This window comes from Prunus avium, chromosome 1 (genome assembly GCF_965620075.1).
Source record: "Prunus avium chromosome 1, drPruAviu1.hap1.1, whole genome shotgun sequence".
In the NCBI taxonomy this organism is placed as follows: Eukaryota; Viridiplantae; Streptophyta; class Magnoliopsida; order Rosales; family Rosaceae; genus Prunus; species Prunus avium.
In genome coordinates, this window is record NC_142284.1 from 55101417 (window position 1) to 55119855 (window position 18439).

The window sequence follows — 18439 nt, forward strand, 5'->3', positions numbered from 1 at the left end:
ATTTGTTTGATACTTTAATAATTTGTGTCTCAACAGACTCTTTAATTTAATTAATGCAGTGTTATATAGAAAAAAAAAACGAAAACATGTAAAGAAAGTCTATATATTTATTATATGAAGAAAAAAAAAAGTGTAGGTGTGATAGAATTTTCGATGTAGGTTTTGTTCTTCTAAAGTAAAATTAAATGTTTTGAAGAGCCAAAGTCAACTTGTTAGTTTTGAAGAGAGATAAATGGTTGCATTTTTTGTACTTGAGTTTGACAAATTTGTTGGAAAGAATTTTGATGATGTTGCTCACCTATGTTAACTTTCCAAAATTATTGAATAAATCTTTCATTACCAGGCCCAAATGAACAACCATACAAAATGATAGCCCAAATGCAAAACTTTTGCAGAAAAAAAAAAAAAAAAAAAAAAAGTAGGAACCTAGTGCATAATTTTGGGTAGATGCTCTTCTATTGATTTTGTACATACATATGTCCTTTTTTTTTCTTTCAGAAAAATAAAAATTGCGCAAAGATTACTGCGGTTTATATTGTGCCAACAAAAACCCTGAAATATCAAGGATGCTTGTTCATCGATGTGTTGAAACAAGATCTGTCTGCTTTGGATACTTTTTTGTACCCAACTTGTCTCTTTGTAGGCATTCTAGTGAGTGCGTATGTGTGGTTTACATCTCCAACACTTGTGTGGACTTACTCATACACTGAGGTTTGAATGTGACTCTACACAAAGTTCCAAGTGATGGAGTGTATGTTTTTGTAAATATATTCTCATATGCATCTTGGTTGTAGATTCATTTCATGCATAAAGGAGACAACCCGATTAATTAACCTTGTTTAGGTTTAATCAAATCATCTCTCCCTATGCTGACCTCAATTCTAGTTGGTTTGTTTTAATTAAACCTTGTTTAGGATTAATTAACTTTTCTTTTGGTTTGTTTTAAGTTATTTATGTATAAGGTGGTAATAACTTAAAACAAAGGTTGTAACTGGGCTACACTTGCAACAGTTGCATTGAATATTCTGTTGTTATGCTGTGTTGTTGAAGGTTTTGAAGCCTCTCAATTGAAACTGTTGAAAGGTTACATGCGTCAATTTGAGTGGTATTATGCAATTTCTTGAAGCCATACAGAGGTAGGCTCCAACATTATCATCATCACAAAGTACACAGACGTGGGCACTCTAATTGCCCATCAAATTACTCACACACCATATCCACATCTCTTATGATTGAACTACAAGCTCTCACACACACCTCTACCACTCTCCCTCCTTAAAAAAGGACCGTGAGCAACAAAGATAAGCTTCTCAACAAAATCAATTTAAACCCAAGAAAAAAAAACAGAAGAAAAAACCAAAGCCATGGCTCAAACAATGTTGCTCATGTCTAGCAGTGTGTCTTCAAGCCATGTGGTGGATTTGAAGTCCTCTGACCCTTTACTTCAATTACGAGTGCAGAGACTTAGGCCCAAGTCTTTCTCTCAACTTGTGTTCAGACCACTTCCTTCATCCTCTTCTTTTGCCTCCTCATCATCTCCTGCCATTTCGACCGTCGTCGCGCTCTTCAAGTCAAAAACCAAAGCCCCTGTCAAGAAGGTTTTCATTTTTTTTTATTTATAAATATTTCTCATAGTGCTTTGTTTTTGTTTGTAACTAAGACATAACTTATCAACATTTGTTTGATTTGGTTTTGTTTTTTGTTTTTACTAAATTGAGCAGGCAACACCGGCGAAGCCGAAGGTTGAAGATGGTATCTTTGGAACCTCTGGAGGCATTGGTTTCACAAAGCAGAATGAGCTCTTTGTGGGTCGGGTTGCCATGATTGGCTTTGCTGTGAGACAATCTTCTTCTTCTTGCTGTCTTTGTTCTGGTTCTAGTCTTCTTTGTCATTTATAAATAATTTTCTATTTTTTCTTAATTTTATTGCTAATATAAAGTTGAGACAACTTCTGCACAATTTTTTTTAAGGCCGGTTTAGGTTCAAAATCTCCGACACTCTGGTTTGAGATGTCTTGTTCAATCTTTAATTTCAAATGAGCTAAAATTTCAAAACTGGGTGAGCTGTGGGCTCTAAAAATACTTAAATGTTGTTTTTGGAATGTGGATTGTGGGCTGTACTTAAATAAATTTACTTTAAAAATTTGCATATTTCTGCTCAAAATTTATCACATACACATAAAACACTAATTACATTATTATGAAAAAAACAGAGTAGTACATATATATATATAACCATACAATCAAAATTTCATTGAATTAAAAAAAACTCTCACTTAATCAACCTATCTCCTTTCTTTGAGTGAAACATATTCACAACAATTTGCCTGGCAGGGGCATAATTGGCATGAATGGCCGAAAGCTTAAGATAAGGTCCAAATAAAAATAAAGTGATTTCACATCATAAATGAGCCATTCAAATGACATACACATACAAAATAATGGGCTAGTCATGTGTGATAAGAATTAGAAGAAGCTTGAAATTTTACTTTCTTTTTTTCTTCTTTGGTTATGAGCCTTTATTTGCAAACATTGTAGGCATCATTGTTGGGAGAAGCAGTTACAGGGAAAGGAATTCTTGCACAACTGAATCTGGAAACTGGAGTGCCGATCTATGAAGCCGAACCTCTCCTTCTCTTCTTCATCCTTTTTACCCTGCTTGGAGCCATTGGAGCCCTAGGTGACCGTGGTAGCTTCGTTGATGACCCGCCTACTGGAATTGAAGGGGCAGTCATCCGTCCAGGCAAAGGATTTAGATCAGCCCTAGGTCTCAAGGAAGGAGGTAACCACTTTGCAACTCTACATTAATGTTCAAATTAGAGTAATGGCCTTTGTGACGTGTTATGTTGTCAAAATGTCACGTTCTAACTTCTAACACGAGTTCATACAAAACTCTAATTAATGACTCAGACTGACATTTTTAGAACATAACACATCTGACAAGAGAGAACATCTTACTAATGAATTTTTGTTATCTTATATATATATAGGACCTCTATTTGGATTCACAAAGGCAAATGAGCTATTTGTAGGAAGATTGGCACAATTGGGATTTGCATTCTCTCTAATAGGAGAAATCATCACAGGGAAGGGAGCTCTAGCACAGTTAAACATTGAGACTGGGGTCCCCATTAATGAAATTGAACCCCTTGTGTTGCTCAATGTTGTCTTCTTCTTTATTGCTGCTTTGAATCCGGGGACTGGTAAATTTGTCACAGATGAGGGTGAGGAAGAATAGAGGCTTGTAAAGCTCACAAAAAAACAACTTATTTCAATCATGTATGAGATAATACTCTCTCTTCCTTCTCTAATTTTCATGTCATGGATTTTTTGCTGTTGAGATATTTAGTTATATACCCATTCTTAGCACTAGTGATATAGATAAACTCTACCTCATTTAATTTCCATAAAGAAGCCCAAAAAAAAAATAAAAAAACCAAAAAAGGATAGTTGGGCCGGCATGTTGAATTGAATTTTGATTATTAAATTACTTTGATGCCCTGTTGAGTGTTTTGAGTTTTTTTAAAATGAGGTTTTGGGGTTGAGCTTGTTTTAAAAAATCGATGAAAGTTTTGTAATTTATAGGAAGTTTGAAACCTCTTTGTTAGGTTGTAAATGGGTCATGAGTGTGTTTTTAAAGTCCATGCGTAATAGTGAATCCCTATGTTTTGTTATTATAATATTTTTTTTATATAGCTTTTCACAAATAGACACATTCTAACATGACATTTTATATATATATAAAACCTTTCAACTCCAATACTTTAGAAAAATTCCATGTTGTACTATATTGTGAAAAAATTCTAACATCTAAGAACCAATTAGAAAATGACATGTGGCTAGTTGATGATTTCCAAATAGGCGCTTTAAGAATTTTTATATAAAATGTCATGTTAGAATAAGCCTATTTGTGAAATGCACTTTTTTCCCCTGTCATATGAGACTTAAAATGGCTACCAAAAGAAAAGAAAATGAAAAAAAGAAAATGAAAAGAATATGAGAAATTTGAAGCAAACTCTATCGTATGTTATGGTCCTACGGTTTAGAGGCCCTAGGCGAACAACCTAAATGGGACATTCTACTTTATATGTATATTAATGTTTTTTTTTTCCAGTAAGTTAAAAAATATATTATATGAACTCAAATTCACAATTGTAATATAAAAGAAACAAACAATACGTAAGTTACATAACAACTTTATAAAATGCATCAAAACATCATTTAATTTATCTTAAATAAAAACTCCCATATGATACATAAAAAACGACAATAACAAAATAAATATTTGGCCAAGTATGCCTAACAAATCTTAACTCAAACTCCCTTTATCCTGGACTAGCTTTTCCCACTCAAACTCCGACACTCTTAACTATTTAATTCTCACCAATATCTCAAATAATTCATAAATAATCTCTGATAATATTTTTTGAAAAATTAATTCAAGATAAAAAGATATATATTTTCTCTCAATATACCAAAGGCAACTACACGGATGTTCATTGCAATTGTTCACATCATATAGTTGTGCATATTTTAGATATAGTAAACCCTCATAAAATTAGCATTCTTTCTTTCTTTATTTTCGAGTTTATTATTATGAATCAGATATCACGTTCTTTGAGTGACTGCACACCCACAAACACATATTCATAATAATTTTGCATATTCATCTACCCTTTGATCATCATTGCCTTTTGTTAATTTGTGCCATATTATTATTTTTATTTATTAAGTTGAGCGGAGTTTCTTATCAACACTTTCTCATTTAGGTGGACACATAATCTCTATTATTATAAAGTTATGCCTTGGCCTTAGCCTAGTGTCACACAGTTTCTCTTTATGATGCGTGAGCAAGAAAAAAATCATATACCGACACAAAATAAATTTAAAAAATCATGATTAAGATAAAAAGTGCATGTGAAGAGGCTCGTAATCTTTAATTGTTTATGACTTTTATTTTGTCGCCCGTTTGGTAAATTGGATAATGTAGTTGGATAGGATTCATATAGTCACATATTTGGTGGCTTAAAAACAACATATATTGAATTATGTCTTATCTTACTAAGCCATGTAATAGCACATTTCAATTAATCTAACCCCATAATCATGTGTAGTACCAAACATATCATTGCATTAGTGTTATCATTTTCAATTCAACACAATCCAATGCAATCTAATTCTACCTCATAATCCAATCCAATCTCGGTCACCAAACATGACCTACAAGAAAATGAGATCATTACACTGGCTAATTTTAGTTTATTTACATATTTATATTTACACTGAAATGATAACTCATAACTTGATCTACTCTTTGATTCTTTTCTCTTTATTGAGGTAGTCCAATGGCAATGAATTTTGGGATAAAAAAAAGTTGTAAAAAGGCAAATTCATTATCAAAAGAATTGGTTATCATAGTCATCGAGCCTTTACAAAAAGGGATGACAACCAAACAAACACAAAAATTCCACATCCAAGACTTAAAATAAGGACAAGCATAACTTAAATTACACAAAACTATTTGACATTTCAATTTAATTAATGTCGTTTCTCATGATCTTCTGGCAAAAATCCACTGTTCATATTATTTAGTGACTAGATTATCCTAGATTTTAATATAAATAAATAAATAATACTTAATAAAAAAAGAAGCTCCTTGTTGCCGTTGAGCTCCACGTCAGCACAAATAAAAATCATTCATGGAGAGAGAGAATAGCAAACAGAGTCTATTTACTCTGTAATTGATTCCTCTCAGCTTTCTTCTCACCTCTTCGTCTTCGTCTTCGTTTTCGTCTTCTCTGCGACAACTTTTTAGTCCTCAAAACTGCGTCGTATTGGATTCAATCCGAGCTCAAACTGCCACTATTGGCGGTTAATTATACCTCACCCGAATCAGGCGGAGCACGTTCGTCACCAACTGCTTCTTATCAACCTCCGTCGCTCTCTGTTCCCACAACTGTAATTTCCAAACAAAAAAGGTCCAATTTTCAGAAAAGTCACAGTCACCGTCACCATCGTAGCCGTTGATTTCAGCGTCTGGGATGGAGAAATCGAATGTATTGAGAGGCAGTTACCTAAATGGAGCTTACCATCCTTCCCTATCTTCTTCTTCTCGCGCAGATGTCAATTACAGGTTCAATCTCTCTCTCTCTCTCTCTCTCTGAAATCAGACTTGCTTATATAAAAATGGGGTTTTTCTGTTTTTGTAATTAATTTGATTATATGAGAAGAAAGATTGAATCTTTGATATTTGGGTGTGGATTTAATTGTCATTAATTTTTACTTGATAATAAGAGAATGAGAAAAATGAAAGAATCTGTAGGATGTATTTGTGCTTGATGAGTGTTTGGGCCCAGAAACCCTTTTTTAGGATTACTTGATTAAACAAATGAGAAAATCTTTTGAGATCTATGAAAAGGGTCATCATCAAAATTCCCGAAAATGGTATTGATTGGAAGAAAAGGGTAAATCTAAATTGACTTTCTTTCTTGCTGTTGTTGACAAATAAATTACAGTTCCTTGAGACTGCATCTTGTGGGAAAGAGTGGGATGCAAATATTTATCATCAGTTTCAGTACTTGAAGTTTTGTTATAGTGGTAGAGCACTAAGCCACTAGCCTCAGCCTACTTCAAGCCGAAACAGAGTTCTAAGACCTTGTTGTTCATGATCAAATTGAATATCTCAGAGGTGCTGAGAGTAGCAAAAAATTTGTTTTAAATGTTACAGGAATATAGATGTTTTAAACTAGCTTCTACTATCTGAGCTCTATGGGTCATTTTCAATTTAGTTGGCTTCATTTTGGATGGATTTATAGAGCATGTTACATAAATGGTTTTTCTCATGCAGCTGTGGATCTTGTGGCTATGAGCTAAACCTAAGCTCTAACAACCGGAACACTTCTACCATTGGCTCTAACAAGTATGGTAAATCTATAAAGCGAGGGATTATATCATTCTTTCACATCGATGACAGCAGATTTACGCAGGTTGATGAACTTCAATGTAAACCTCATTTCTCTAAGCGGTCTTGGGGTTTGTTCAGCCGGAGAACTAAACTGCTTTGTCGCAAGTGTGGTAAACATATAGGAAATGCTTATGATGATTATACTTCATCTTCTTTCCCACTAGTATTAGATGGATCGGATTCATCCTCAGGCCGTGAGCTTTCGAAATGCAGAAAATATGATGTTAGAATTCGATCTTTGCAGCCTTCAAATTCTGAAGAATGCGGCACTCCAATTTTCGGTTGACATATCTGAGCAGGCCTAGTTTGTATTTTCCTTCATGCTAAAGAAGCACCCGCAGCAACAGCTGCCGAACATTTGCTTCTGCAATACTCGTATCTATGAGGTTGTTCTCTGTATTGATTGGATTGCAGTTTTGTGTTTTCCTATATTTATTTAGAAAATTACTTGTATATAAAAAAGTTTGTTCAGCGTTGGAGGAATTATGGTGTGGAATTTTTGAAGTGCTTTGAATGTTTAAGCAACGTTTGTTAGAAGATAGCATTGCTGGCCCCTTAATATGTCAGATTTTATCCAATTTCTGAACTATTACCATAACCTTGTTCATGTCTTTGGACATTAAACACACATGGGAAGAGCCTGAGTTGATCTTCTTTTCTTTTTTGGGTTTAAAAAATGTACCAATGAGAAAAGTAGGTTGGTGAGGTGCCAAACTTGGTGGATTTACAGATTTGCTTAAATTTGTCGTAGTATTATGTTAGGAAATCTAGAGCCATAGACACACTTGTAACAACCACTGAGAATCTGAAATTACTCGATCATATATAAGTTTGCTGAATAAATAAAAAATATTACACAATTTTAATGTGTACAAATCAACCAAAAAAATACAAACCGACCGAAGATGCAGTGATTCTTGCGTAGAGGCTGCCGCACACAACAAACTCTCACATGAGGCCCAAATGCAGGGAGTACCCCTCGAGTCGCCATTGTATGCGGCGGTCCCTACACCACAACTTCTCTCATACATACATACTCTTGAAGTCACATTTTACAGTTTCATCTTCTAGACATTATTTAACATTTGAAACCCAGATTAAATCCTGCTTTTCTAGGTTGGACAATGCAATCCACGCATAAAATGCTGAAATATGTCCTTTGGCATTTGCCTTTCTGCAAAGACAATCGAAAATTCCACTTTCCTTGCACTATATAAAAACAAACATATTCTTGGATTTGCTTAGTTCTCATCTGCAACATCACATCTTTTTGGTATTTTCTTTTTCTCCACCATGGAGTCTCCCAGAATTACTATCGAAGTTATCATTTCTCTATTTTGCTCTTATATGCTTTTGTCACATTATATCACCACTTTGAGCCCTGCCTTGGCTTTGGAAGACTGTCACTTTCCAGCCATCTTTAACTTTGGAGACTCAAATTCAGATACTGGTGGAATGGCTGCAGCCATTTATCGACCACCACCACCTTTTGGGAAAACCCATTTTCATACGCCGGCGGGAAGATTCTCAGATGGCAGGCTCATAATCGATTTTCTTGGTATGTATATATTTCTTTTTATTTAAGGAAAATGTATATCATCTTTGTTATTCTGTGTATGTTTGGCTCTCATTCTCTGTAAACAACCATTCCTACTTACATGCGATTGAGAATCACAATTTGCGATATGATCTTTTACGCATGTTTGTCAAATGTCATGACTTGATGATCGACCTAAAGTGATCAAATTTTTTAGCCTAAGTACTTAAAACTCTATATCAATGACCAAACTTTTTAAAAATTTAAAGGGAAAAATCAGACTTAAAATCATCCCAATTATTTCCCACATTGGTTGCAAACTTGCAACATGCTTTTCTTTTTCTTTTTTTCTCTTTAAATTGTTGTCTGATAAAACTTGTGGTTTAGCCAAGAGTCTTGGTCATCCCTTTCTAAGCGCATATCTGGATTCAATTGGGACCAACTTCTCGCATGGTGCAAATTTTGCCACTGCATCTTCCACCATCAGATTGCCAGATCCCATTATACCAGCTCCTGGTGGATTTAGTCCCTTCACCCTCAATATTCAATGCTCGCAGTTCTTGCAACTAAAATCCAGATCACAACTCATAAGGCATCGAGGTAAGACAAAAACTAAAGCTCTATAATTATTTAATTATTAGGGTGACAAAACTTTGTGACTGGAGCTTTGTTAAATATGTATGTAGGGGGAATTTTTGCAAGTTTGATGCCCAAGGAGAAGTATTTTTCCAAAGCCTTGTACACATTTGACATTGGCCAGAATGACCTTCCAGAAGGGTTTTTTGGTAATTTGACTGTTCAAGAAGTCAATGCATCTGTTCCTGATATAGTCAGTACGTTTTCAGCAAATATTAAGGTAATTAATCTTCTGATGAAAAAAAATTGAATTAATATAACATGTCAGACTGTCTAATAATGAAATATTTTTTATTTTTCAGCTCGCTCTTTTTTCACTTTACTTAATTATAATCTTAATGTTTATGATGTAGAAAATATATGATTCGGGAGGGAGATCATTTTGGATCCACAACACTGGGCCAATTGGCTGTATCCCTTACATCTTAGTTAATTTCCCAGCTCAAAAGGATGAGGTTGGCTGTGCAAAGTTATACAATGAAGTAGCTCAGTATTTTAACCACAAGCTGAAGGAGGCCACAGTTCAACTTAGGAAGGATCTACCTTTGGCTGCAATAACCTATGTAGACATATATTCAGTCAAATACTCTCTTTACAAGGAACCCCAAAAATATGGTAAGCCACTCAACCTTATGATATTCACAAAACACACCGGCAAAAGGTTGTAACCTTTTCTTTTCCTTAGGTACCTAATTTCAAGTGACTTTGTTGGACTTATCAAGTATACATAACACCTGTCACATAATGCGGCTTAAAAAAATATGATTGGTTGTAAATGTTTCAGGGTTTGAGCAACCACTTGTTTCTTGTTGTGGCACTGGTGGCAAGTACAACTTTAACAGTAAAACTGTTGAATGTGGAAGAACAGTTACAGTTAATGGAAGACAAATATTTGCTGATTCGTGCAAACGTCCTTATGTTAAAGTTAACTGGGATGGGATTCATTATACTGATGCAGCTGCCAAGATTATTTTTGATAAAATTTCAACTGGAGCATTTTCCGATCCACCCCTTCCTTTCAAACAAGCATGTCACAGGAGTTTGGACTAACCCATAAATTAATCAATAACTGTGTGGTACCCTTGTAACTGCAGGTCCCATGATGTTTCCTTCTCTTATTTGGAACATTAGTTTTTGAGAGAAAAGCGATAGTATTTTATTGAATATGGATGAGTAACAAGTACAAATTGGGGTTTTGTGTTCATCCATTTGTTTAGAAAATTACTTGTGTATATAAAAGTTTGTGTAGCATTGAAGGAATATGGTGTGGAATTTTGGAGTGGTTTGAATGATTGAGAAAAGTTTGTCAGAACATTAGCCTATTTTTTTTCCTTTTTTGTTTTTTTTTTGGGTTTATAATAATGTACCAATGAGCAAAGTATGTAGTTGAGGTGCCAAACTTGGTGGATTTACATATTTACTTAATTTGTCAAAGTATTATGTTAAGAATTCTGGAGCCACAAACACACTTGTTAGGTTTTTGGGTTAGATATATTTTAAGCTTTCCTTGACAACCTTGTAATTGTGATTGCTTTCACTGTAAATGACTTCTCATCTTTTTAGTTCACGTGTTATTGTCACCACATCTTCTATAACTAGTTGTTGACTAGTCATGTTTGATTGTTATTCCCTTAGATCTATCTAGTTGGTTTAAAGTTTTTACCCCTTTCACACTTAAATACCAATTTCACCGTGACAAATTGAGATTACTCGAATTGTTTTCTCCACCATGGAGTCTCCTAGAATTACTATTAAACCTCTATTTTTCTTCTCTTATATGCTTCTGTCACATATCACCACTTTGAGCCTTGCCTTGGCTTTGGAAGACTGTGAGTTTCCAGCCATCTTTAACTTTGGAGATTCAAACTCAGATACTGGTGGATTGGCTGCATCCCTGTTCCTACCATCACCACCACCACCTTATGGGGAGACCTATTTTCATATGCCGGCTGGAAGATTCTCAGATGGCAGGCTCATAATGGATTTTCTTGGTATGCATTTTTGGCTTTTTGTTTTTTAGGAAAAGGTACTAAATTATAAGTTTTTTTCTTTTTCAACATGCATTTCGTTGTTATGCGGTTTTCTTTTCTTTTCCCCTTTTTTTGTTATACCAAAATTCTTGTCTAATAAAACTTGTGGTTCAGCAAAGAGTCTTGGTCACCCCTTTCTAAGCGCATATCTGGATTCACTTGGGGCCAACTTCTCGCACGGTGCAAATTTTGCCACTGGATCTTCGACCATCAGATTGCCAAATCGCATTTTACCAGCTCCTGGTGGATATAGTCCCTTCACCCTCACTATTCAATACTCGCAGTTCTTGCAACTAAAAAACAGATCACAACTCTTTAGGCATCGAGGTAAAAAAAATTACTGAAGCTCTACAATTTATTAATTATTACGGTGACACATTATTTTCAAGCCAAAATTTTGTGACTGGAGCTTTGTTCAATATGCATGTAGGGGGAATATTTGCAAGTTTGATGCCCAAGGAGGAGTATTTTTCCGAAGCCTTGCACACATTTGACATCGGCCAGAATGACCTTGGAGAAGGGTTCTTTGCTAACTTGACTATTCAACAAGTCAATGCATCTGTTCCTGATATAATCAGTAGCTTCTCAGCAAATATTAAGGTAATTGATCTTCCAATGATAAAGCTATATTAATATAACAAGTCAGACTGTCTAATAATGCAATATTTTCTATTTTTCCGCGTACTCTTTTTTCACTTTTACTGAATTATAATGTTGATGTTTACGATGTAGACAATATATGATTTGGGAGGGAGATCATTTTGGATCCACAACACTGGGCCAATTGGCTGTCTCCCTTACATATTAGTTAATTTCCCATCTCAAAAGGATGAGGCTGGCTGTGCAAAGTTATACAATGAAGTAGCTCAGCATTTTAACCACAAGCTGAAGGAGGCCACAGTTCAACTCAGGAAGGATCTACCTTTGGCTGCAATTACCTATGTAGACGTATATTCAGTCAAATACTCTCTTTTCAAGGAACCCCAAAAATATGGTAAGCCACTCAACTCTATGATATTCACAAAACATACCGACAAAAAGTTGTAGCTTAGCTTTTTCTTTTCCTCACGTACGTACTTTCAAGTGACTTTGTCGGACTAATTATCAAGGACATATCACCTGTCACATAATGCGGCTTAAAAATATGATCTCTTAAGTATTATTGAAAAAGGAAAGCATGCATGGAGAAATTCCGCGAATGAAATTTATTTTCATTTGGTATTAATTGCTTGGAAATCTTTCAGGGTTTGAGCAACCACTTGTTTCTTGTTGTGGCTCTGGTGGCAAGTACAACTATAACGGTAGAACTCTTGAATGTGGAACAACAGTTACAGTTAATGGAGGACAAATATTTGCTGGCTCATGCAAACGTCCTTATGTTAAAGTGAACTGGGATGGGATTCATTATACTGACGCAGCTGCCAAGATTGTTTTTGATAAAATTTCAACTGGAGCATTTTCCGATCCACCCCTTCCTTTGAAACAAGCATGTCACAGGAGTTTGGACTAACCCATAAATTAATCAATCATTAATAAGTACTGCAAACACAAGCATGCAGGTGGAAACTATTTCGTATTGTGTGGTACCTTTGTAACTGCAGGTCCCATGAGCCATTTAGGTAGTCATTTCGAATCCCATAACAAATAAAGGCTCCAGTACTTGGTTTTTAATTAAAAGTGTATTGATTTTTCATCTTCTTATTTTTGAGGTCAATACTTCTCATAGAACATTACTTCGATTTTGGTGGGGATGGGTGGTTGGGGAGGCCACTTCGCCTTCTTTCTTCCTTCTCTCTTTCTTCCTAGTGCAATCATCCCACCATTCGACTAAACTGGGTTATCTCCCCCATATTTGTGGAGGGCTTTTCTTCCTAGCTGATTTCATGCTAGGTTTTGTTTCCCTTGTGTTTTGCAAGGTTTGACTCGCCGTTTTCTAGCAACCCTTTTGATTGGATCTTTGTAGATTTGTGTATATCTATCCTTTTGGCCTTTGCTATGGTGTCCTTGCAGTTTTGGGGTTGATCAGGTGGATCTCCATCGAATCTCCTTGTTGAGGGGTGGAACTGTTGATTTTGTGGATCTATTGTCAATTGGTGCTTGAATTGGCCAATATGGCTAAAACACATGGACCATTTTTGCATTTAAGAGGTGTTAACGGATCGGGCCAGCCCGAGCATGGCACAAGCATGGCTCGTTTAAGTAAGGCCTAGCACGACACAACCCATATCCTTAGGTGGGCAGGGATGAGGTAATTTGGCCCAATGGGCCGGGCCGTGGCCCTATGGTGGGCCCATTTAAAGCCCATTTATTAAATTATATTTATTTTAGAGAAAAATAATACATAATATTATTACATTTATATATTAAATTCAAGTATATTTCTTTTCTCTAATAATATATATTAAAATTTAATATTTTCTATATATATAAAATAATGATTTTGTTTTTCAAGTTTCAATTTTTAAAATCCAAACAATAATCTAGTCTTTTCCTTTTTAAATATATTTTAAATAAAATTATTGGCCTCTTTTTTCAACAAATAATAAATCTTGTTTGTATATACATAGTTGTAAAAAAATATTTAAATGAAGTTGTAACAAAAAATACAAAAAAAATAAGCAATACATAAGTAACATTTGGCATGGGCCCATCTCAGCCCGTTTAGTGGCCCGATATGAGCACGGCCCAAGCCATATGGGCTAGAGCCATAGATCCGGGCTGAGATTAATGATTTTCATAAATGAATGAGCCCAACACGCCGGTTTGACATTTATAATTTAAGCCTATGATTTAATATATTCAACATTCTGCATAATCTTGTTTTAACAAAAGGTATATTATTTCTCTATTTTAAAAAAAAGGCATTTTATTCCACTCTACGGTATAAAGTAGATCTGACAGGCAAGATTTTTCTAGTATTTCTTCATTGGTGATATGGGCTGAAGTAAGAAATTAAAACCAAAAAGAAACCGTAAAAGGAAACAACTCATTTTACTAATTGAATTGTATCTTCGCAACTCAACAAAACACACATGGGAAGAGCCTTTATCTTCTTTCATTTTTTGGGTTAAAAAAAACTGTACCAATGAGAAAAGAAGATAAACTTGGTGGATTTACAGAATTGCTTAAATTTGTCATAGTATTATGTTTTTCTTAGTACAACAGGGAGGAGAGTTTTCATGCACACAAAGTCAAGATTTCATGGAGGTCCGAACCTGATTCTGGTCTACAAGTTAAGACCGTTTTTCCTTGGGTTAGGCACACTATGAGAATATGAAATTACTCGATCATATAAGAGTTTGTTGAATAAATAAAAAATATTACACAATTTAATGTGTACAAATCAACCAAAAAAATACAAACCGACCAAAGATGCAGTGATTCTTGCGTAGAGATTGCCACATACAACAAGCTCTCACATGCAGGGAGTACCCCTCGAGTCGCCGTTGTATGCGGCAGTCCCTACACCAAAACTTCTCTTTAAGATTTTCTTAGTTCTCATCTCCAACATCACATCTTCTTGGTATTTTATTTTTCTCCACTATGGAGTCTCCCAGAATTAATATCAAAGTTATCATTTCTCTATTTTGCTCTTATATGCTTTTGTCACATTATACCACCGCTTTGAGGCCCGCCTTGGCTATAAAAGAGTGTGAATTTCCAGCAATCTTTAACTTCGGAGACTCAAATTCAGATACTGGTGGATTGGCTGCATCCATTTATCCATCACCACCACCTTATGGAGAAACCTATTTTCATATTCCGGCTGGAAGAATCTCGGATGGCAGGCTCATAATCGATTTTCTTGGTACGTTTATTTAAGGAAAATGTATTATATTTATGTTTTCAAATTTCATCTTTGTTCTTCTGTGTATGTTTGGCTCATTCTCTGTAAACAACCATTCCTACTTACATGCCAATCACAATTGGTGATATAAGCTTTACACATGTTTGTCAAATTTCATGACTTGATTATCAAATTTTTTTGCCTAAGTACTTAAAATCTCTATTTCCATGACCAAACTTTTTACAAATTTAAATGGAAAAATCATCCCAATTATTTCCCACATGGTGGCAAACTTGCAACATGCTTTTCTTTGTTCTGGGTTTTTTCTGTTTTTTTTTTTCTCTTTAAATTGATCGTCTGATAAAACTTGTGGTTTAGCAAAGAGTCTTGGTCACCCCTTTCTAAGCGCATATCTGGATTCACTTGGGGCCAACTTCTCGCACGGTGCAAATTTTGCCACTGGATCTTCGACCATCAGATTGCCAAATCGCATTTTACCAGCTCCTGGTGGATATAGTCCCTTCACCCTCACTATTCAATACTCGCAGTTCTTGCAATTAAAAAACAGATCACAACTCATTAGGCATCGAGGTAAAAAAAAAAATACTGAAGCTCTATAATTTATTAATTATTAGGGTGACACATTATTTTCAAGCCAAAACTTTGTGACTGGAGCTTTGTTCAATATGCATGTAGGGGGAATATTTGCAAGTTTGATGCCCAAGGAGGAGTATTTTTCCAAAGCCTTGTACACATTTGACATTGGCCAGAATGACCTTGGAGAAGGGTTCTTTGCTAACTTGACTATTCATCAAGTCAATGGATCTGTTCCTGATATAATCAGTAGCTTCTCAGCAAATATTAAGGTAATTAATCTCACTATATTAATATGACATGTCAGACTGTCTAATAATGCAATATATTTTCTATTTTTCCGCTCGCTCTTTTTTCACTTTTACTGAATTATAATGTTAATGCTTACAATGTAGAAAATATATGATGTGGGAGGGAGATCATTTTGGATCCACAACACTGGGCCAATTGGCTGTCTCCCTTACATCTTAGCCAATTTCCCATCTCAAAAGGATGAGGCTGGCTGTGCAAAGTCGCACAATGAAGTAGCTCAGCATTTTAACCACAAGCTGAAGGAGGCTACAGTTCAACTTAGAAAAGATCTACCTTTGGCTGCAATTACTTATGTAGACGTCTATTCAGTCAAATATTCTCTTTACAAAGAACCTAAAAAATATGGTAAGTCACTCGACCTTCACAAAGCACACCGACAAAAAGTTGAAACATTTTATTTTCCTTACGTACCTAATTTCAAGTGACGTTGTTGGACTTATCAAGTATACATATCACTTGTCACATAAGCTGCTTAAAAATATGATCTTTTAAGTATTATTTAAAAGGAAAGCATATACATAGAGAAATTCCTTGAATGAAATTTATTTTCACTTTGTACTGATTGCTTGGAAATCTTTCAGGGTTTGAGCTCCCACTTGTTGGTTGTTGTGGCTCTGGTGGTAAGTACAACTTTAACGGTAGAACTCTTGATTGTGGAAGAACAGTTACAGTTAATGGAAGACAAATATTTGCTGGCTCATGCAAACGTCCTTATGTTAAAGTGAACTGGGATGGGATTCATTATACTGACGCAGCTGCCAAGATTGTTTTTGATAAAATTTCAAATGGAGCTTTTTCCGATCCACCCCTTCCTTTCAAACAAGCATGTCACAGGAGTTTGGACTAACCCATAAATTAATCAATCATTAAGTACTGCAATAATTGTGTGGCACCTTTGTAACAGCAGGTCCCCTGAGCAAGGTAGAAAGTTAGAACCCCGGAAAAAATAAAGGCTCCAGTACTTGGTTTTTAATTAAAAGTTGACTATCCAGTTTCTTAGTTATGATTTTTCTTTTTCTTGTTTTTGAGGGTCAATACTTCTGTTGGAACATTACTTCGATTACTTTTATTCAAACTCAAAGGATAAGACACACGATCACTCACATTTGAGTCACTAAAATTAGAAAATAAATATGGTAACAAACATTTCATATAACTAAAACATGGATGTCCCAAACGGTGGTGCCATAGCCAGATTTGCCTTTGTTTGCCATCAGATTGATGCCTTGTACTGTTAGCCCTGCATGTACTGAAGTTATCCACATAATATGTCTTAGTACCACGACCAATGATTTCTTGGTGAGAATAACCTGAAGAAAACAAAAACTCGAGTAAATTAGTGCACACCAATTAAATTGTCCAGTAACCTAACTAATAAACATCAATTTCTTTGACAGAGATGGAACAAGCAAAGTATTAGATAATGAGAAAGAAACTGAAAGGGCAACAGTGCCCGCCCATGTCCTGGGATAAGTAACTCTATTCACATTAGCAATACTCGTTTGTCTGGGTGGTACTTAGAGAGTCATTAGGATCAAACGCCATATGGGCAGTTGCGCCTGAAATAATTATCCAGCCAATTGAATCATTCTTATCATAAGTATGGAAAACATAACCACGGTTACATGAGTCATTGAGGGTCGTAGAACCATCATCAAGTGTCGAAGCACTAGAAGATCCTACTTGAGGAACAAAAGATAACTGGGTTTCAGCAGTTACAAAGGTGGCACGACCCCGAACCATTACTTGTAGCTTCTCGTTGCTTTTGGACTTTGAGTTCATCCCACCATTTTTGATAGCCATTCAACTTGGAACAAGTTTCATGAGTACGTTTCAGATTGCCACAAAGTGTGCAACCTCCTTCATTTGCTTGAGTCTTCAATCATGAAGCCGTATTTGGCTTGGCAGTGTTCGCATGTTGGGTGGTTGTCTTTGCATATGACAGTATCTGAAGCGGTGCAACGTCAGTAGAAGGCAGTGTCGGTCCCGACCGATTGGTTTGTACTTTTTGTAGGAAACATATTCTTTTGGAGTACATCCCTCCGAGCCTTTTCAAGTCGATCCCCGACCAAAATCAGTGAAATGAAAAGGGTTTTGACCAGTGGTGAAGCCAGGATTTCATGTGTTCGGGGGCCTCTCACAAAATATAAATAATAAAAAATTTGAACTCACAAGACATCAAAACATCAAAAATCATATTGTCTATTCATTACAATCATAAAACATTAAAAATCATATTGTCTATATTGTCTATTCATTACAATCATAATTGTCCTTGACAAGTTTTCATATTTTGAAATCATTGCATAACAACCTCATCATCTATACTATTAAAAATATCTTTCTCAATATATGGAACCAAACAATCATTCATCCACAAATCCCCCATTCTATTGCGTAACCGATTCTTCACAATATTCATAGCAGAAAATACTCGCTCGACACTTGTAGTCGCAACATGTAGGATTAGTTAGAAGCAAGTACACTAAAGGGTAGATCTGATCTTTTTTTGTCTCAACCATCTTTTGCGCAAGATCAATAATCCCTTTCAATCCTGTAAATTCATTGTTAGAGCTCACG

General features: G+C 35.4%; 5 protein-coding genes across 5 annotated transcripts; all 5 read left to right on the forward strand.

The window, feature by feature from the left end:
* The first annotated feature begins 1244 nt into the window (after positions 1–1244).
* NPQ4 (Chlorophyll A-B binding family protein) lies at positions 1245–3339 on the forward strand. The gene is made up of 4 exons (XM_021950878.2): positions 1245–1598; positions 1722–1835; positions 2538–2781; positions 2990–3339. Exons 1-4 carry the CDS (start codon positions 1365–1367, stop codon positions 3235–3237), a joined length of 840 nt encoding a protein of 279 aa, XP_021806570.1. The 5' UTR covers positions 1245–1364; the 3' UTR covers positions 3238–3339.
* Positions 3340–5692: 2353 nt separating this feature from the next.
* Positions 5693–7467, forward strand: LOC110750519 (uncharacterized protein At4g08330, chloroplastic). Its single transcript, XM_021950856.2, has 2 exons — positions 5693–6132; positions 6847–7467. The coding sequence occupies exons 1-2, from the start codon at positions 6041–6043 to the stop codon at positions 7247–7249; spliced, it is 495 nt and encodes a 164-aa protein (XP_021806548.1). The 5' UTR covers positions 5693–6040; the 3' UTR covers positions 7250–7467.
* A 585-nt stretch (positions 7468–8052) lies between these two features.
* Positions 8053–10504, forward strand: LOC110750529 (esterase-like). The gene is made up of 5 exons (XM_021950869.2): positions 8053–8521; positions 8888–9100; positions 9187–9356; positions 9490–9751; positions 9921–10504. Exons 1-5 carry the CDS (start codon positions 8257–8259, stop codon positions 10184–10186), a joined length of 1176 nt encoding a protein of 391 aa, XP_021806561.2. The 5' UTR covers positions 8053–8256; the 3' UTR covers positions 10187–10504.
* A 273-nt stretch (positions 10505–10777) lies between these two features.
* LOC110750531 (esterase-like) lies at positions 10778–12867 on the forward strand. Its single transcript, XM_021950870.2, has 5 exons — positions 10778–11127; positions 11281–11493; positions 11597–11766; positions 11899–12160; positions 12411–12867. The coding sequence occupies exons 1-5, from the start codon at positions 10866–10868 to the stop codon at positions 12674–12676; spliced, it is 1173 nt and encodes a 390-aa protein (XP_021806562.2). The 5' UTR covers positions 10778–10865; the 3' UTR covers positions 12677–12867.
* Positions 12868–13016: 149 nt separating this feature from the next.
* LOC110750528 (esterase-like) lies at positions 13017–16940 on the forward strand. The gene is made up of 5 exons (XM_021950868.2): positions 13017–14974; positions 15332–15544; positions 15650–15819; positions 15943–16204; positions 16441–16940. Exons 1-5 carry the CDS (start codon positions 14710–14712, stop codon positions 16704–16706), a joined length of 1176 nt encoding a protein of 391 aa, XP_021806560.2. The 5' UTR covers positions 13017–14709; the 3' UTR covers positions 16707–16940.
* The last annotated feature ends 1499 nt before the right edge of the window (positions 16941–18439 follow it).

Coding starts and splice junctions, on each gene's coding strand:
- NPQ4 (XM_021950878.2), top strand. CDS start 1,365: ATGGCTCAAACAATGTTGCTCATGTCTAGCAGTGTGTCTTCAAGCCAT. Junction 1,599..1,721: donor CCAAAGCCCCTGTCAAGAAG/GTTTTCATTTTT, acceptor TAAATTGAGCAG/GCAACACCGGCGAAGCCGAA. Junction 2,782..2,989: donor CCTAGGTCTCAAGGAAGGAG/GTAACCACTTTG, acceptor ATATATATATAG/GACCTCTATTTGGATTCACA.
- LOC110750519 (XM_021950856.2), top strand. CDS start 6,041: ATGGAGAAATCGAATGTATTGAGAGGCAGTTACCTAAATGGAGCTTAC. Junction 6,133..6,846: donor CGCGCAGATGTCAATTACAG/GTTCAATCTCTC, acceptor TTTCTCATGCAG/CTGTGGATCTTGTGGCTATG.
- LOC110750529 (XM_021950869.2), top strand. CDS start 8,257: ATGGAGTCTCCCAGAATTACTATCGAAGTTATCATTTCTCTATTTTGC. Junction 9,101..9,186: donor ACAACTCATAAGGCATCGAG/GTAAGACAAAAA, acceptor ATATGTATGTAG/GGGGAATTTTTGCAAGTTTG. Junction 9,357..9,489: donor CGTTTTCAGCAAATATTAAG/GTAATTAATCTT, acceptor TTTATGATGTAG/AAAATATATGATTCGGGAGG.
- LOC110750531 (XM_021950870.2), top strand. CDS start 10,866: ATGGAGTCTCCTAGAATTACTATTAAACCTCTATTTTTCTTCTCTTAT. Junction 11,128..11,280: donor GCTCATAATGGATTTTCTTG/GTATGCATTTTT, acceptor CTTGTGGTTCAG/CAAAGAGTCTTGGTCACCCC. Junction 12,161..12,410: donor CAAGGAACCCCAAAAATATG/GTAAGCCACTCA, acceptor GAAATCTTTCAG/GGTTTGAGCAACCACTTGTT.
- LOC110750528 (XM_021950868.2), top strand. CDS start 14,710: ATGGAGTCTCCCAGAATTAATATCAAAGTTATCATTTCTCTATTTTGC. Junction 14,975..15,331: donor GCTCATAATCGATTTTCTTG/GTACGTTTATTT, acceptor CTTGTGGTTTAG/CAAAGAGTCTTGGTCACCCC. Junction 15,545..15,649: donor ACAACTCATTAGGCATCGAG/GTAAAAAAAAAA, acceptor ATATGCATGTAG/GGGGAATATTTGCAAGTTTG.